This window comes from Elgaria multicarinata, chromosome 1 (genome assembly GCF_023053635.1).
Source record: "Elgaria multicarinata webbii isolate HBS135686 ecotype San Diego chromosome 1, rElgMul1.1.pri, whole genome shotgun sequence".
NCBI lineage: Eukaryota > Metazoa > Chordata > Lepidosauria > Squamata > Anguidae > Elgaria > Elgaria multicarinata.
Genome location: NC_086171.1, coordinates 176,761,372 through 176,776,646, shown reverse-complemented (window position 1 = coordinate 176,776,646; position 15,275 = coordinate 176,761,372). Strand labels below are relative to the sequence as shown.

At 42.4% G+C, this 15,275-nt stretch overlaps 1 protein-coding gene across 1 annotated transcript in view; it reads left to right on the top strand.

Moving 5' to 3' along the window:
• The window catches only part of NGF (nerve growth factor), a 70,161-nt gene extending 61,960 nt beyond the window's left edge, over nucleotides 1-8,201 (top strand). Inside the window, exon 2 of the mRNA XM_063119637.1 lies at nucleotides 7,321-8,201. Within this exon, the coding sequence (XP_062975707.1) occupies nucleotides 7,333-8,064 (732 nt within the window). The 5' untranslated portion in view covers nucleotides 7,321-7,332 and the 3' untranslated portion in view covers nucleotides 8,065-8,201. The remainder of the gene's footprint in view (nucleotides 1-7,320) is intronic.
• Nucleotides 8,202-15,275: the final 7,074 nt, after the last annotated feature.

Below are 15,275 nucleotides of genomic sequence, written 5' to 3'. Positions count from 1 at the left end.
GTCTAGCAACGCCCACTGTCTAGGTTTGCTTCTCAGAGACAGTGTTCTCCATTGTTCAAATGGAATGAAACCTCTCTAGAATGGTCCCAATATACTTAATTCCTTTTTTCTACAGATGTCTGATTTGACCTGTAGTCTGTAGCTTGGCTTACACTCTTGAGCTTTGCATGCATTTTATTAGTTCCCGATTGTGTCAGTTGTAGTCTGGAATGTCTTAACTTGATAGCAGTTGGAGCCCTTCTTTAACAAAGGTATCTCACTCAGAAGGCAGCCAGACAGCAGGAGGAGAGTAGCTCAAGCCAGTTATTTTATCTTATAGTTTGCCGATTGAGGCCATCCAAAATGAGTTTTATTCAGAATCAATATTCTAATGACTAAAAGACTGATACAGTACTTGTGAGGAAACAGGGATAGGGATAGGGATAGGTTGCAATTTGCAGAGAGGCTTGAACTTGGGTACCTTATATAAATTCCAGTCATTCCAAGAGGTTCTTTCTGCTTGCTGTTGCTCCCCGCCTCGATCTAATCAGAAAGGTGGATAAGAAATAAATTATTATTATTATTATTATTATTATTATTATCATCATCATTATTATCATCATTATTATCATTATTATTATTTCCTTTTGTAATTTTGTGTTTGAAATCTACAGGCCATTAGCTGCACTGTTAGTTTGGGGAAATTGATTCTTTTTCTGTCAGTAATTCGAGTCTATGCTACTGAGATAGGAAAACCCTGTGTTTTTGTATAACAGATTCAGTGCCTAATTTTTTTTATTTTATTTTTTTGGTTCCTGATCTATGTTGTTTGCTTCTGGCAAGATCATCTTCTGTCAAGCAAAGTGTTAAATACTCCTTTTAACACTTCAAGATCTTCTCCATATTTTGCAATCTAAAATAGCTGTCTTCCTGTTTCATATTTACAATAACTACTGCATAACAGAATACCCATTTTACACATAGGGCGTCCACATTTACCACTTCTGGGAGTCCACATTTACCACTACTTAGCCATACTGGTTGTGAGTACAATATGGTCATTAAATTAAGGCCAAGGGTGTAGAAGTCATTAAATGATTTTTAATCATTTGATCAATGACAAAATAATTAAAAGTGTGTTAGAAGGGATATCTAGTCTGGTTCAGTGAATTGATGCATGTGCCCTTGGATTTTTAAAAAGGGAGCATGCATGAGTTCACTGCTTCCAAACTAGTTATGCTTTTGAACAGCCTTTGGTATTAAAGCTGATTTCTGCCATGGAAAAATAGTAAAGAAGTGGCATGGGACAGGGGAGAGATGCAAAGGAAATTATTCTGGCTGTGATTCTGACAGGAGACTTGGGGTTTCCCAAAAATGCACAGGGAAGGGCATAACATGTTCTCCTCCTACCTCAAACAACAAAATGTCTTGGGACAGCCATGATCAAATATACAGAGACAATTTGCCAATTGTTATTAAAATGGAGACTGATCTAGTTGGCGTTCCCATCTGTTGGGGCATATTTTCTTCCTATTAACACATCTGTGACTTTTTAAATGTTGAAACTATTGTGAAAATCCTTCTTGACTAAGCTTGTGAAAATCCTTCTTGACTAAGCCATTGTGGTGTAGTGGCTAGAGTGTCAGACTGGGAGTCAGGAGATCCAGGTTCTAGTCTCCACTCGGCCATGGAAACCCACTGGGTGACTTTGGGCCAGTCACAGACTCTCAGCCTAACACACCTCACAGGGTTGTTGATGTGAGGATAAAATGGAGAGGAGGATTATGTACACCAGCTTGGGTTCCTTGCAGGAAAAAAGGAGTGATATAAATGCAATAATAAATAAACAAAAGGCTATATGCTTGGACTGAATGTCTACCTTTGGCATTGTTATTTCTCCTTAAACATATATCTGCACATGGCATGTTCTGTGAATGTTTAGAAAATTCCTGACAGAGCAGCCAGGATGTTTTCAGGCCTGTGAATTTAAGAACACAAATGACCTGTGGTCTGTTTTTCATTACTGAGCATGCTCATCACAGGTATTGCATTGAATCCAGCCTTGCTTGAATCTACACGTACAAATAACACTGCCTGACTTCTCCTCCTTGATTTTTAATTATTCCTTTTTTCATTTCCTACTAAAAGATCCAAATTGGATTTTATCTTTAGAAGCTGGAAGCAAAGACCCTGATGTTAATTAACGATTCAATAAAAAATACCTTGAGGAAGGGAAATAAATCCTTGCTTGAAAGTTGCTACAGTTCAAAGCAGTAAATCTGCCCTTGTGCACAATTCTAGTCTCTTTTTCAGCATTTCATTGCCACCCCATGTCTCTTTTTCTTATTAAGAAGCAAGGTAAACACTAAAGGTGGAGGCTACTACTGGGTGAGTGTAAATTATGTCTGGATTTTGATGTGTAAACCATTTCTGTTGACATCAGAAAACTAAATTGGTCCATCCTGAGACATCTGACTTTCATTTGAAATGTGAGGGAAAGGGAATTGGTTGATTCCTTCAACGTATGGTTGTTGTGCTACTTTTGCCCTTACTGAAAACCGCCTTTGCCACACCAATTTGTTCCAAGAGAACACAGGAAAATAAGAAGCCCAGTGCCTTACTTAGTCTAAAGCCAAAGCTAGACCTAAGGTTTATCCTGGGATCATCCAGGGTTCGCTCCTGCCTGAGCACTGGATCCCCTGTGTGTCACCTAGATGAAAAGGTTTGACCCCTGGACGATCCAGGGATAAACCTTAGGTCTAGCTGTGGCCTAAGTGTGATTTAATTTGAGACTGCCATTTCTCCTTCAGCAACAGAACCTGACTCTCCACTTCTCCAGCTTCAGTAGTGGGTGTACAGGGCAGGGAAAGGTTCACAGGGCAAGGATGCAGAGTGTATGAGCGAGGCAAATAGCAGAACTGAGTATGCTCAGACGCCCACTAAGAGGAAGAAAATTACTGTTTGATATCTCATGGTGTGCACCTGTAGATAAGAAAAATCCATAGTTGATGCTAGTTGTATGGGAGAAGTCAAAGCACTAAGCACAAGCCACAGTTGGGAGGAGTTGTCCAGGTGGATATGACCAACGATGAACATGAGTTCAAAGAAGATATGCCAGGGAGAAATACACCAGTCAAGATAACATGCCCAGATGGCAGACATTTAGCCATTTTTTTTAAAAAAACTTCAAATTAACCTGTTAGTTGTAATGCCAGAGATGTTCCCTAAACACATGGGCATAAAATGTGAGATTGTTGGGATAGAGAGACACCTCACTTCTGATTGGTGAATGGGTGGTCTAATAATTCATGCACCAACATTCCTGATTGGAAGATGGTGGTCTCATCACTCATTGTTGCCCCTGCCTTTGGCTAAAACAAATGTATAAAAGCACAGGTAGCAACGCTGCAGCTTCACTTTGCTCTTTCTCTTCCTTGCCTCCGATCCAAGGACTTGGGAAACTATGGTCCTCTCCAGACTCGTAGACTTTATAACTTAGAATATTTTTTAAAGTTAGGACTTGGAATAGTTTCTGAATTTGGAGCTTAAAATTATTTCTGAGCTTAAGAATTATTCCTGAATATGGAACTTAGAATTATTTCCAAGGGCCTTGCTAAACCCGGCCGGATAAGCTGGCCTGGAGGCGGGGCGACGGCGCGCTGACGTTAGCGCGCGCCGCCCCGGCTTCCACACGCGGGACGCGCAGGGACGTCGAGATCCCTGTAGCGTCCGCCATTTTTTTTTAAGTTTAAAGGGGCCACGTGCGGCCCGAAGACTCCGGACTAGGTAAGTCCATTTTTTTAAAAAAATGAAGCCCCCCCCTCCCTGTCCCCGGCCTTGCCCTGACAGCGTCGCTTGCCTGCTCACTCGGGCGGCGGCGCCAGGCGCTTGTCCGGGCGATGCCGCCCCCCCCATGCCAGGCCTTGCCCTGGCAGCGCCGCTTGCTTGCTCGCTCGGGCGGCGGCAGGCGCTCTCTCTCTCACCCACCCTCCCCCCTTGCCATCCCCGATGCCTGCTCTACCCCCCCTCCTGCCGGGTCCAGCCTTCCCCCTGCCACTCTCTCCCCCCCCCCCCCCGGGCCGATGGGCACAGTGCTCGTATGAGCGCTGTGCCAAGTCCGTGGCTTTTTGCAAGAGCGAGTAGCCGCAAAAAGCCACAGAAGTCTCTAGACGTTCTGCAGCCCCGGCCTCAGGCCGGAGCTGCGGAAAAGGAGTGCCATAAGCGACTTCGCTTATGGCGCGTTAGAGGAGGCTTCAGTGCGGCCTGGGGCCGGATTCCCCTGTGCATCATCTGGACACACAGCAGGAAAACCGGCTCTCAAGGCGCGCTAAGGCCTCGTCTAGCAAGGCCCCAAGTCTTGAGCTTTCTCTTTCACTCTAGCATCTACCTTTATGGTTCACATACCTAGAGAAACTAAACTAATGCTTTAGTTTAGCTTTTATTTTCAAGTAATGTGCAGGAAGAAGTAAATGGGGGAGTTAACAATTGTTTAGTGCATTTGAGTTTAGCTTTAAACCACAAATGAATCATAACAGTGTTAGAATCTCAAGCTATTGTCTTGCTAATGATATTTGTAGTACCAGGTTTGGTAGTTGCAATTCTTGTAATCTCATATTTTTGTTACATTCTCTTTCCCTCTTATCACAGAGAAAGTTTCTAACACTCACAACCATCATATTGATTTATACTCTTCTAAAATAATAGCATTAAATACATTTTAATTTATGGTTTTATCTGTAGTGATGTTCATCTATTTAGATTTAGGTTAGTTACCCACTAGGGGGTTAGGAACTGTTTAGTGTAAGACTGAATTTATACCGCTGCCCAGGTTCACACAACATGACGAGCTGTGATTGAGTGATAAATATTAAGAATCAACGCCAGCAAGCACTGCAGCCCACCATGGTTTAAATAAGCCACATCAGACTGTTTAATCATGCAAGCTGCCCCACTGTTTACTTGGACTTCCAAAAGGGTTTTGACAAGGTCTATCATCAGTCTCCTAAGCAAACTTAGCAGTCATCAAATAAGAGGAGAGGTTCTTTTATTGTTTGGTAACTTGTTAAGGAATAGAAACTGAGAATAGGAATAAGTGGTCAATTCTCACAGTGGGGATGTAAACAGTGAGGTCCCACAAAGTTCTATATTGGGATCAGGGCTTTACAATTTGTTTACACATCATCGGGAACTAGGAGTGGCCTAGTTAGCTGATGACACCAAATTATTTAGGATGGTTAAAACAAATAGGCATCTTGGAGAACTGGTAAAATAGGCATTAGAACAGAAAATGTAGTATAAAGTGATTGCCATATGGGGCTGGGGGATCCCAACTTCACCAACACACTGATGGGATCCAAGCTCATAGTGACTGACTAAGAAACAGATCTTGGGGTTGTGGTGGGTAGCTCAATAAAAATGTTGACCCATGCATCTACTGTGAACAAGCCAAACTCCATGTTGGGCATAATTAAAATATGCATTGAAAATAAAATTCTCAGTACCATAATTTATGGTGAGATCTCACTTGGAGTACTGTGTACAGTTCTGGTCACTGCACCCCAAAAGGAATGTTGTTCAGCTGGGAAAGATGAACAAAAGAACAACCAAAATTATCAAGGAGCTGGAGCAATTCCCCTTTGAGGAAAAGTTACAACGTCTGGGACTGTTCAGCTTAGAAAAAAGGGCAGTGCAGGGAGACAAGTTAGAGTTGTACAGAACTATGTGTGATGTAGAGAAAGCAAACTTATCCCTCTCTCATAATACTAGAACCTAAGCTCTTATGCTGGTGTTTGTTATTTTTATGAAAGGTTGCTGTTTTATTACTGTACCAGTTTTTATTATGTGTATTTTATAATTGTAAGCCACCCTCTGAAAGCTTCTATCCTGAAAGATGACCTAGACATATTTGAAATAAAATAAACCCAAGACAAACAGAAGGAAGTATTTCTTCACACAGCCCGTAGTTAAACTATGGAATTCTCTACCACAAGATGTAATGATTGCTTCCAACTTAGCTGGCTTTAATTGGGGCTTAGACAAACTAATGAAGGATAAGGCTACTAGTCATGATGGGTGTATATTATTTTCAGTATTGATGGCAGCATGCCTCCGTATCTTTATTGTTATATACCAGCAGCTGGTTGGCTGCTATGTGAATAGAATGCTGGACTAGATTTGGTCTGATTATGTTCTTAGGGAGATTGCTATGATGAAGATTGCTAAATTACCAGTTGGCATTTTTCATTTTTCTAATTGCAGAAGGTATTTCCAGGAACTCCCACTGGTTGGTGTTTTGTAGCTTTCCTCAGGTAAAATAAATTCTGCATAGAATTCTGAAAGACCAAAGGACCTTGAGTTTGGCATGAGTTATTGGCCCCAGCAAAGCATGATCACACCAAATGGACATAAACAGGATCTGAGGTGTCCGAGAGACCTTACGCTCGAGACTGAACCTTGTCTAGAAGGGTTACTAAACTGATGGTGGACCTACAGGCAAACATCAGGATCTGAACAGTTCCCCCATGAGAACTTGAGGATTTTGCCTACTGATTGTGGTACACTCAGTTAAAACAAGTTTTGCCAGTATTTGTTTATTTTATAACATGGCCTCACTCCAGCACAGGCTTAAGCATATTTAAGCACCTTGAAATCAATGTGATTAAGCACACTTAACTGTGTACTGGATTGTATGTACCACTTTATTATATTGGTGCTACTCTGAGGAAATGGACAATTCTACACTCAATGACATATCAGGTCAGGGCTCATATGTTGGCTTTTATCTCCATATGCCAGCTTTTTATCAATTTCTACTCATTATTTAAAGAAGATTTTAAGAAGTTAGAGAGGCCTTTTAGAAGTTTGGAGATATATTCTTTCTGGCCTTTCTGCTGCTTTATAGTGAACTTGTGGCTCATGGTAGTCTAGAAGAAAGAATATACTTGATCTTTGTACAGTGGCTCTTTATCACAGAGGTTCCAATGTAACCCATGGCAATTCTTGCCAGTATCTGCGCTCCACATTAATAACCCCAAACAACTGCTCTATATAAGTTATCTTCTAATAACAAAAAGTACCAGAGGAATTAATAGTGCAGCTATTATTTCCTAGTATTTCCAATTTATTAAGTACACTTTTGCTATTTGAAGGGGGTTTCTGCAAGAGGGAGAAGGAAAGCCACATCTGGTATCCACATGCCAGGGCCTCATAAAGAACATGAAATATCTTAGCAGTACATTTGCACTGCCATTGCTGTATCAGCACATATCCACTAGACTCGGAATGGGCCCTCTTGTATGTCATTTTTGCTTACGGTAATATTCCTGGTCTGTTCTCTCCTAGGTGCATAGCGTAATGTCCATGCTGTGCTACACTCTGATTATAGCGTTTGTGATCGGCATATGGGCAGCACCAAAATGCGAAGATAATGCACCACTGGGGTCTCCTGCAACATCTGACATTTCTGAAAGCAGCCGGTCTAAAACACATCATGTTATGAAAACGTCTCGGCACAGAGGCCAGAACCAGCCTGTCACTGGGAAGGTAGAGGACAGAAAAACTGGGCAAGCTGCAAACATTATTGTGGATCCAAAGCTTTTTCAGAAGAGGCGGTTCCAGTCACCTCGGGTTTTGTTCAGCACACAGCCTCCACCTTTGTCAAGGGACGGGCAGAATGTGGAGTTCCTAGACAGTACAGACTCTCTCAACAGGAATATCCGTGCCAAGCGTTCAACTCATCCTGTGCATAACCGGGGAGAGTACTCCGTATGCGACAGTGTTAGTGTATGGGTAGCCAACAAAACCACGGCAACAGACATCAAAGGCAAAGAGGTGACTGTGATGGTGGATGTAAACCTTAACAACAATGCTTACAAGCAATACTTTTTTGAGACCAAGTGCAGAGACCCTAAGCCAGTGTCCAGCGGGTGTCGAGGCATTGATGCCAGGCATTGGAATTCCTACTGCACCACTACGCACACCTTTGTCAAGGCACTGACCATGGAAGGGAAGCAGGCAGCCTGGCGCTTCATTCGGATTGACACTGCCTGTGTATGCGTAATCAGTAGGAAAACTGAGAACCTCTGAAATTGACCAATGCTCTATGCCCACCTCCTCCCGGCCCCCTACCTCAGCCTGTAAATTATTTTAAGTTATGAGGACTATATGTTATATTTATAGTTTATACAGTAAAGAAATGAATCCTCATTATTTATTAAACTCTTTTGAACTGCTGACGTGTTGTGTATTTTAATGGCACCTCTCTCCTTTAAGTAGATGCTTCTCACAATTTTGTTCGTCAGAGAAATCCCTAGAAATATTAACACAATTGTCACACCAAGGAGTTTGAAAGCAAATATTTGGCAGTTTTCAATGCAATACCCTCCACATCCTGAGTTTCCACCAAACACACCCATTTTTATAAGAAACACTCTATTGTTCTGAAGTAGACCAAAAAAAGCAGTTTTCATATTGGTCCATTAGAAAAGTCCCAATGAGAATCAGTAAAAACTTTCTCCCTGGCCCCAAAGCCTTAAATCCTTCACCCAGGCCAACACTAAAGCCAGGTAAACCAACCCAAATATTTAAATATTTTAAGATTTTCATTCATTCAGGCTTCATATCTGAAAACATAATAAGATGTATCCCGTTGTCTTCTCCCCCCACTTTTTTTTTTGTTTTCTATTTTAGTTAAGCTACTTCATGGGCTTCTTTCTGTACATACATCCTAATAGAGTGGTAGCTGCTTTCTTATGAAGTTAGTTTAATCTCATTAGTTTTCCCTATCTCCAATTGTACATATTTGCCTTTCTTTTTAAAGGAAACCATTGAGCAAAAATTGTATAATAGAGAAATGATCTAATTTGTAATGTGTAGTAAAAGCTACAGTCATTTCTACTTTCAATGTGGTTTCATTCTGCTCAGCTGCATCAAGAATTAAGACAGAACCCAATGCAGCAAAATGTAATTCCAACTAAATCCTGTTAAAGCTGATAGAACACATGATCCATGATTAACTTGCCTGTTCTTTCAATGGAACATGCAGCCCAACCTATGCTTATTTACTAGGGGTGTGCAAAGAGGGCTGTCTCTGCCTCAAAATCCAATCTGGAGTTCCATGGAGGTGATTCTCTGCCTCAATTTTGGAGTGCCCCCCTTTCTCCCCCTCTTTTCACCTCATCAAATTACCCGTCGAAGAACCGTTCACTATTCAGGTAACTGGTATTAACAGAAATGTTTACAGCTCCCTCATTTTAAAAGATAAATTGATAAATCTTGGCACAGTGATAGATCTTGAGTGCCGTAGTCCCACCAAAGTTGAATCGGATCAGTTCATGCTTTGAATTTTTAGGAATTTTTCAATTAAAATTAACATAAATGCTTACATCTGTGTAATTTTTAAAGAAAAAGAGATGAAACTTGGCAAGGTGATAGCTCTTAAGGAGGGCTTTAGCCATGTCAAGTTTGAATCATATCCATTCATGCCTTGATTTTTTTAGGATTTTTTTAAAAACCCACTCCAGTCTTCTCCAACCTAGTGACTTCCAGATCTATTGGACAGAGGCCCCCACCCCCATGCACCCAGTCGCTGAAATAAAGAGCATGCCTGTGCCTGACTCAAGTGTAGAAGCTTTCTCACTCACCATGCCTTCCAGCCAGCCAAGCAGCACTTGCACACTGTGGAAATGTGGATGATTGATGTCCAAGCAGAAAGATCTCCCTCACGCACCCCCCCATGGCCAGAATCAGCAGCCACTTAGTGTTTTCCTCTCCCCCAAACACTGTGATTGGAGGACAACATGGTCAGGGACAGCAACATGGTCAGGGACAGCGCTGTGGCTATTCCTAATTGGTTAGCCACAGAAGTCAATATCAAAGCTACACATTTACTCAAAATTAAGTGCTACTGTGTTGAATGGGGCTTACTTCCAGGTAAGTGAATACAGGAGTTCAGCCTAAACCACAACTAACTAGAGTTAGGTTGGGACCAATTTAGATAAGTCAATGGTAGTTAGGTTAGATTAATGGTTTATCATCCAAAATGGGCAGATCTGAAACAAACTCTATGACCATGGGCCAATATTTTTAAAATAAATTGTATTAGTGGATACTTCAGGCACCCACTTTTTTCTTTAGTCACAACAAAAACTTCTGGATGACATTTAGGAATAAATCTACGTATGTCGATAATATCCTGGTGCTTTGAAGTCAGTGCTGGTTGCAATTCGTTGTGAATGATACTCAGATAATGAGTGAACACGAATGCTTCACTGAAAGCCAGCAATAGGAAGATGTGGAGAAGGGAAGGACATGAATTAGAGTGCAGATTATTTATTAACTGTGTCACAAAAATGTTACTGTGATTAATAATCAGTATAAAGGGGATAAGTCTTCAAGCATTTTTTCTTCCTACCATATTCATATACTTTACAACATAGAGGTAAAAACTGACATGACTTTCTCTTGCTAACTAATATTGGGAATGAAAGTGAGCATGTTTATATAGCATTTTTTTTAAACCATTTTGGCCATTTTTGAGGAAGTGTAATCCAAAAGCAACCCTTCTCCCACGCTGGAGAGAAAGTTTTTTCAGCTTGAAGACCTCCACGGTGTAGCCTTTGGGCTGAGACTTATAATGTGTGTTCCAGCCCATACAAGCCGTATAAAACAAAAATCTTCATAGTTCCTTTGTTTTCTTTGAAAACGCAGCGGTTGTCTGTTCAAGAAGCTAGTTCAAGATAAATACCTCACAAAACACTATTGAGCCTTTCAGGACTCAGGATAGCAATGGGTTTTAAGCTCCATTTTTGTTGATTGCACACTTACTTTCCCCATTGCACACCAAGCTACATTGTGGCTTTTCTTTGTGCCTTAATGAAGGAGCCAATGAGGCACAGGAACCCTGTTTTAAATAATGTGTACACTTTAGTGAAAAAATAAAATAATTCTACTTTTACAACCCACACTAGTATTTGCAACAATACATCTTATCCTTGGCTCCATGTATGTGCCCTAAGGAAGAAATGGCGAAATACAGACAAAAATGTGCTTTGCTTTACATTTCCACTTGCTGTGTTGCTAGCTTTATGGAAGGCTCCAGGTCAGTAACTAGTTTTGCCAGAATGCTGCTTTGAGAGTAGAGCAGAGAGTGGGTGGATTAACTCTCCAATTCCTGCCCTTTCAGGTAAACTGCTAGCAAGTCAGGCCCCGTTCAGAAGACACCTTAAACCATGGCTTTAACCATGGTGAATAAAGCAAAAAGGATTATTCACCATGGTTAAATCTGTGGCTTAAGATGTCTTCTGAACATGGCCTGGCTTTTTGGCTTAACCATCATGGTTAAAGCCATGGTGGTTAAGCCAAAAAGCCAGGCCGTGTTCAGAAGATGCCTTATTCACCATAGTTAAAGCCATGGTTTAAGGTGTCTTCTGAACACAGCCCAGCTTTCTGGCTTAAAGCCATTGTTTAAGGTGTCTTCTGAAAAGGCTCTCACTGTGGCAGCTGCTACACTCCCTTTCATGCCCTTCACCAAGTTTTATCCCTCAGAGAGGCCAAATTTGGCTGGGATACTGGTTCCTAAATTACAACGTGCACAAAGTCTGACTATATTATTGGTGCAGGTGGCTTGTGCGATGAGGATGAGGATGATGATTCTTGGCTTTCTTCAAAGGAAGTCATGGTGACAACAGTAATGCTGAGCCATCTTTTTAATAAGCTGAAAGTTTGGCCTGAATTTGTAGAAGCTTGCTGGCAAAAGAGGGAGTAAAACAGGTTCCTCTGTTGCAGTTTTTGGGGTTTGAAGCTACAATTTTCAGGAGGAAACATACTGGACCTTTCCAAAGTTCCATCAGGCTGACAGTGATTTTAGGTTTCACTGAATGCCCCTCTTGGAGAAGGATTTTGTGGGGGAAATGCTGGCCACCACAAAAAATAGCCCCAATCATGGCATTGTGGGAAATCTACAATGATGACTGTCATTTCACAACTAACGTGAAATTACAAATGAAAGCTTCATAGTTGAGTAGGGATTTGAACCTCAATACTGGTTCAAATACTAATGGCTCAATACTAACCTTCGTTTACCGTTGGCTGTTCAAGCTCTTGTCGGTCTCTCTCTCTCTCTCTCCAAAACAAAGAGGCACAATCTATCTCAAGTATGCTTCTGGGCTACTTTTTGAGCATTTGTAATTTAAGCATGCCAATGAATATGACAACCTCTGATGTTTATTCAAAAGCCTACTCCTTGCACGTGTAAATTTTACACATGCGAGGTATAGACAGAAATTACTTTGAGGCATTATTTGGACACCTACTCAAGAGTAACTGCCATTAGGTAGGCATCCTATCCTTCTGCTTCACACAACAAGTTGGAGCTCTTCCTCACAAGCAGATCCTAGCAGCAATCTCACATTATTCCATTTATGGTCTTGTTAGTCTCACTCACAAAGCATAAAGAAAATTCAGTGCCGCAGACTGAAGTGCTCCCTGCCAGAGGACCTGCTGAGGTGCTTATTTGCTCATGGGTAGGCTGCTGGCTTCCAAACTGAAATCACAGGCTAGGATGCTTAACTGCAAGTGGATCTACTTGCAAGTAATGCCTACTCAGCATTTCAAGCAGCAAATTTTCATTCTTAGGATATCTTGCTAGATATTGCAAGGAACATTGCAAAGACGTCGGTCCGTGGTGAGCTATTAACTTCCTTCCTCTTACAAAACGCTTAAGCTGAGTATGAATCAGGGACTCTGCCCAGGACATATCTAGTGAAATGGTAGAGATGATAAGACACAGTGTCTCCACAATGATGTCAGCAGGGCCGGTGCCAGACTATTTTGAACCCTAGGCAGGCGAGCTGCTTTTACCCACCCACCCCCACCCCAGCGTACCTGGGCGTGGGGCACCATCTTGCCCGCCCAGCTGAAGTGAAGCCAGGATGCTGGGGTGGGGGGTGGGGCGGCTTCGGAGACTGACTTCCAGGCACGCCATTCTGAAGCCCCCCCCCCCCCGCACCCCCCAGCATTCTGGCTTCGCTTCGGTGCCCACCCAGCTGAAGCGAAGCCAGGATGCTGGGGCAGGCGGGCAGCTTTGGAACAGCACACCCGGAAGCTGCCCTCTCAGAGCCGCTGTGGCAGAGCGGCTTCCAGGTGCGGCATTCGGCGCCCCCCTTACCTTGCCGCTCTAGGCGGCCGCCTGAGTGGCCTCTACGGTAGCACCGGCCCTGGATGTCAGCCACAATCTGAGTGAAGCATATGACTTGGCTAATACATATGGCAGGAGCTCTTCAAATATTATGCTCACCACATAGAACGCAATCTTGTGGAAGTGCTTCTCAACAGTCCCCACATGGGAGTAATTCGGCCCTCTGCACTGTTCCCTGGCCTGGGGAACTGGCACAAAGCAATTGTGGCTTTACAGCTCCCTCTAGTGGCAGGTAATGGTGTGAGATAGCAGATAGGGGTGGGCTGGAGCAACCACTCTTTGAACTATTTAAGTAAGATGAATATAGGTTAAGATGAAAACAGGTTGTTCTGTTATGGAAAGGTTGGTAGGTGTTAGATTATTAAATGAAGACTGCATTTTCTGGAGGGGAAAGATGTCAGATAAAAGGAAACATTAGAGGAGGATTCTAGAGGAGCCACACTGAGAAGGGATGCAAGAAAAATGTAGGGAATTTGTAGATTTAAGTAAAATAAATAAATAAATAAATAAATAAATAAATGGTGAAGATTGTAGATACAATGGAAACATGGGAATAGTCAGGAGCATCAAATGAATGTCCCAAAGTGATGGGAGTTGTATAGACCACTTTACATTACCTATCCAGGTTCTAAGACTTAGCAGACAATACTGCAGTTCAGAAAGAAATGTAGTCTTGGCATGGCTTGGATTTTTATTTTTTTGGCTCAGCGAGCCTCAGCCATTATGTTACCACTGACATAACAAAACTGCAGCTCCAGTGCTGTCTCCGCATTGTATTAATGTGAAACATGTGTAAGACCTGGCGCTGCTTCAAAGAGCCGGGGAACTCTGACACAGGCTGGCTCTCCAGATTGCTTTGCGAAGCTGGAGGACTGGCATGTGCAGTCCATCTAGGCTCCTCAGACGGCTTCCACTTACACCTACACTTGAGATTCTTGCCAGGGTAGAGATAACTGCCAATCAAATTCAGTTGCTGAAGACGTACGGTCAGCTAAAATCACCAGCCACCATTTCCTGTCCAACCGAACTCTAAATATTTCCAATATTAAGATATTCTACTTTTAAAGAAAGAAAATAGATGTTTGTACTTCGTATCTGCACCCAGGGCAATGAGATAAAGACATGTTGTGCTGTACATCTGCATTAAATCATCCAGTTCAGAGGAAAGGGAAAATGTAAAACAGTTGCATCTTCTTGATATCCTACCATTTGCTAGTGGAATTCCAAACGCAACATTTAACACTTTGGTATGAACTTTATTACCATGCTGCTCCTAGCCAATGGGAGAGACAAAATAAATAAAAGTAAGAATACTTTTTATTGGGCCAGCCTCTTTTGGTGATTCAAATGCGTGAATTGTGAAGAGTTCTCCATTGAGGAAAAAATGTTAACAAACTTTTTTTTGCAAATATAACACTCCTAATCAGTTAGACAGTGGGCTGATCACACAGTATTCAGCACAATGGCATTGCTTATGTGTCCTGATAAGCAGTACAGCACTGGTTATCATGACACATGGCTATGGACTATTATAACAAGCCTAGAAGTCAAGGGCATATCTACACAGGGTGATATCCTGGGGATCACCCCGCGATCGTCCCTGTGCATCCACATAACGCACAGGGGATCCCTCCCTTTTCCCGGGATATCGCCCTAACCTTTAATCATGTTTTTTCCTGCAGTCTCAGGATGATCCTGAGACCACAGGAAGTGTGGCCTGCCATCGCGGTTTTGTCCCGGCTCCTCGCAAGTAACTGCGAGGAGCCGGGACCTGGGCACAGGAGCTCCATGCCCATCAGGGAGCGGGAATATTTTTTTAAAAAACCACACACACACACACTTTTTCATTCTAGTGCCTGAGTGCTCATCTTCATTAAAAAAAAATGGCAGGGGCAACATCCTACGTCCTCCTGGGACGCCACGTGTAGACTAAGGAGGAGGATCTCGTGCGCATAATACCATGAGATCCTCCCCCCTCCCTCTCGCAACACCATGCAGTTCTAGACATGCCCCAAGACTGCCATTCCACCCAATGCTCTTTGCATTTAAGGAAGTTATACATTTTTCATTTCAGGCAGGTGAATTAGTATTTTATTATTAT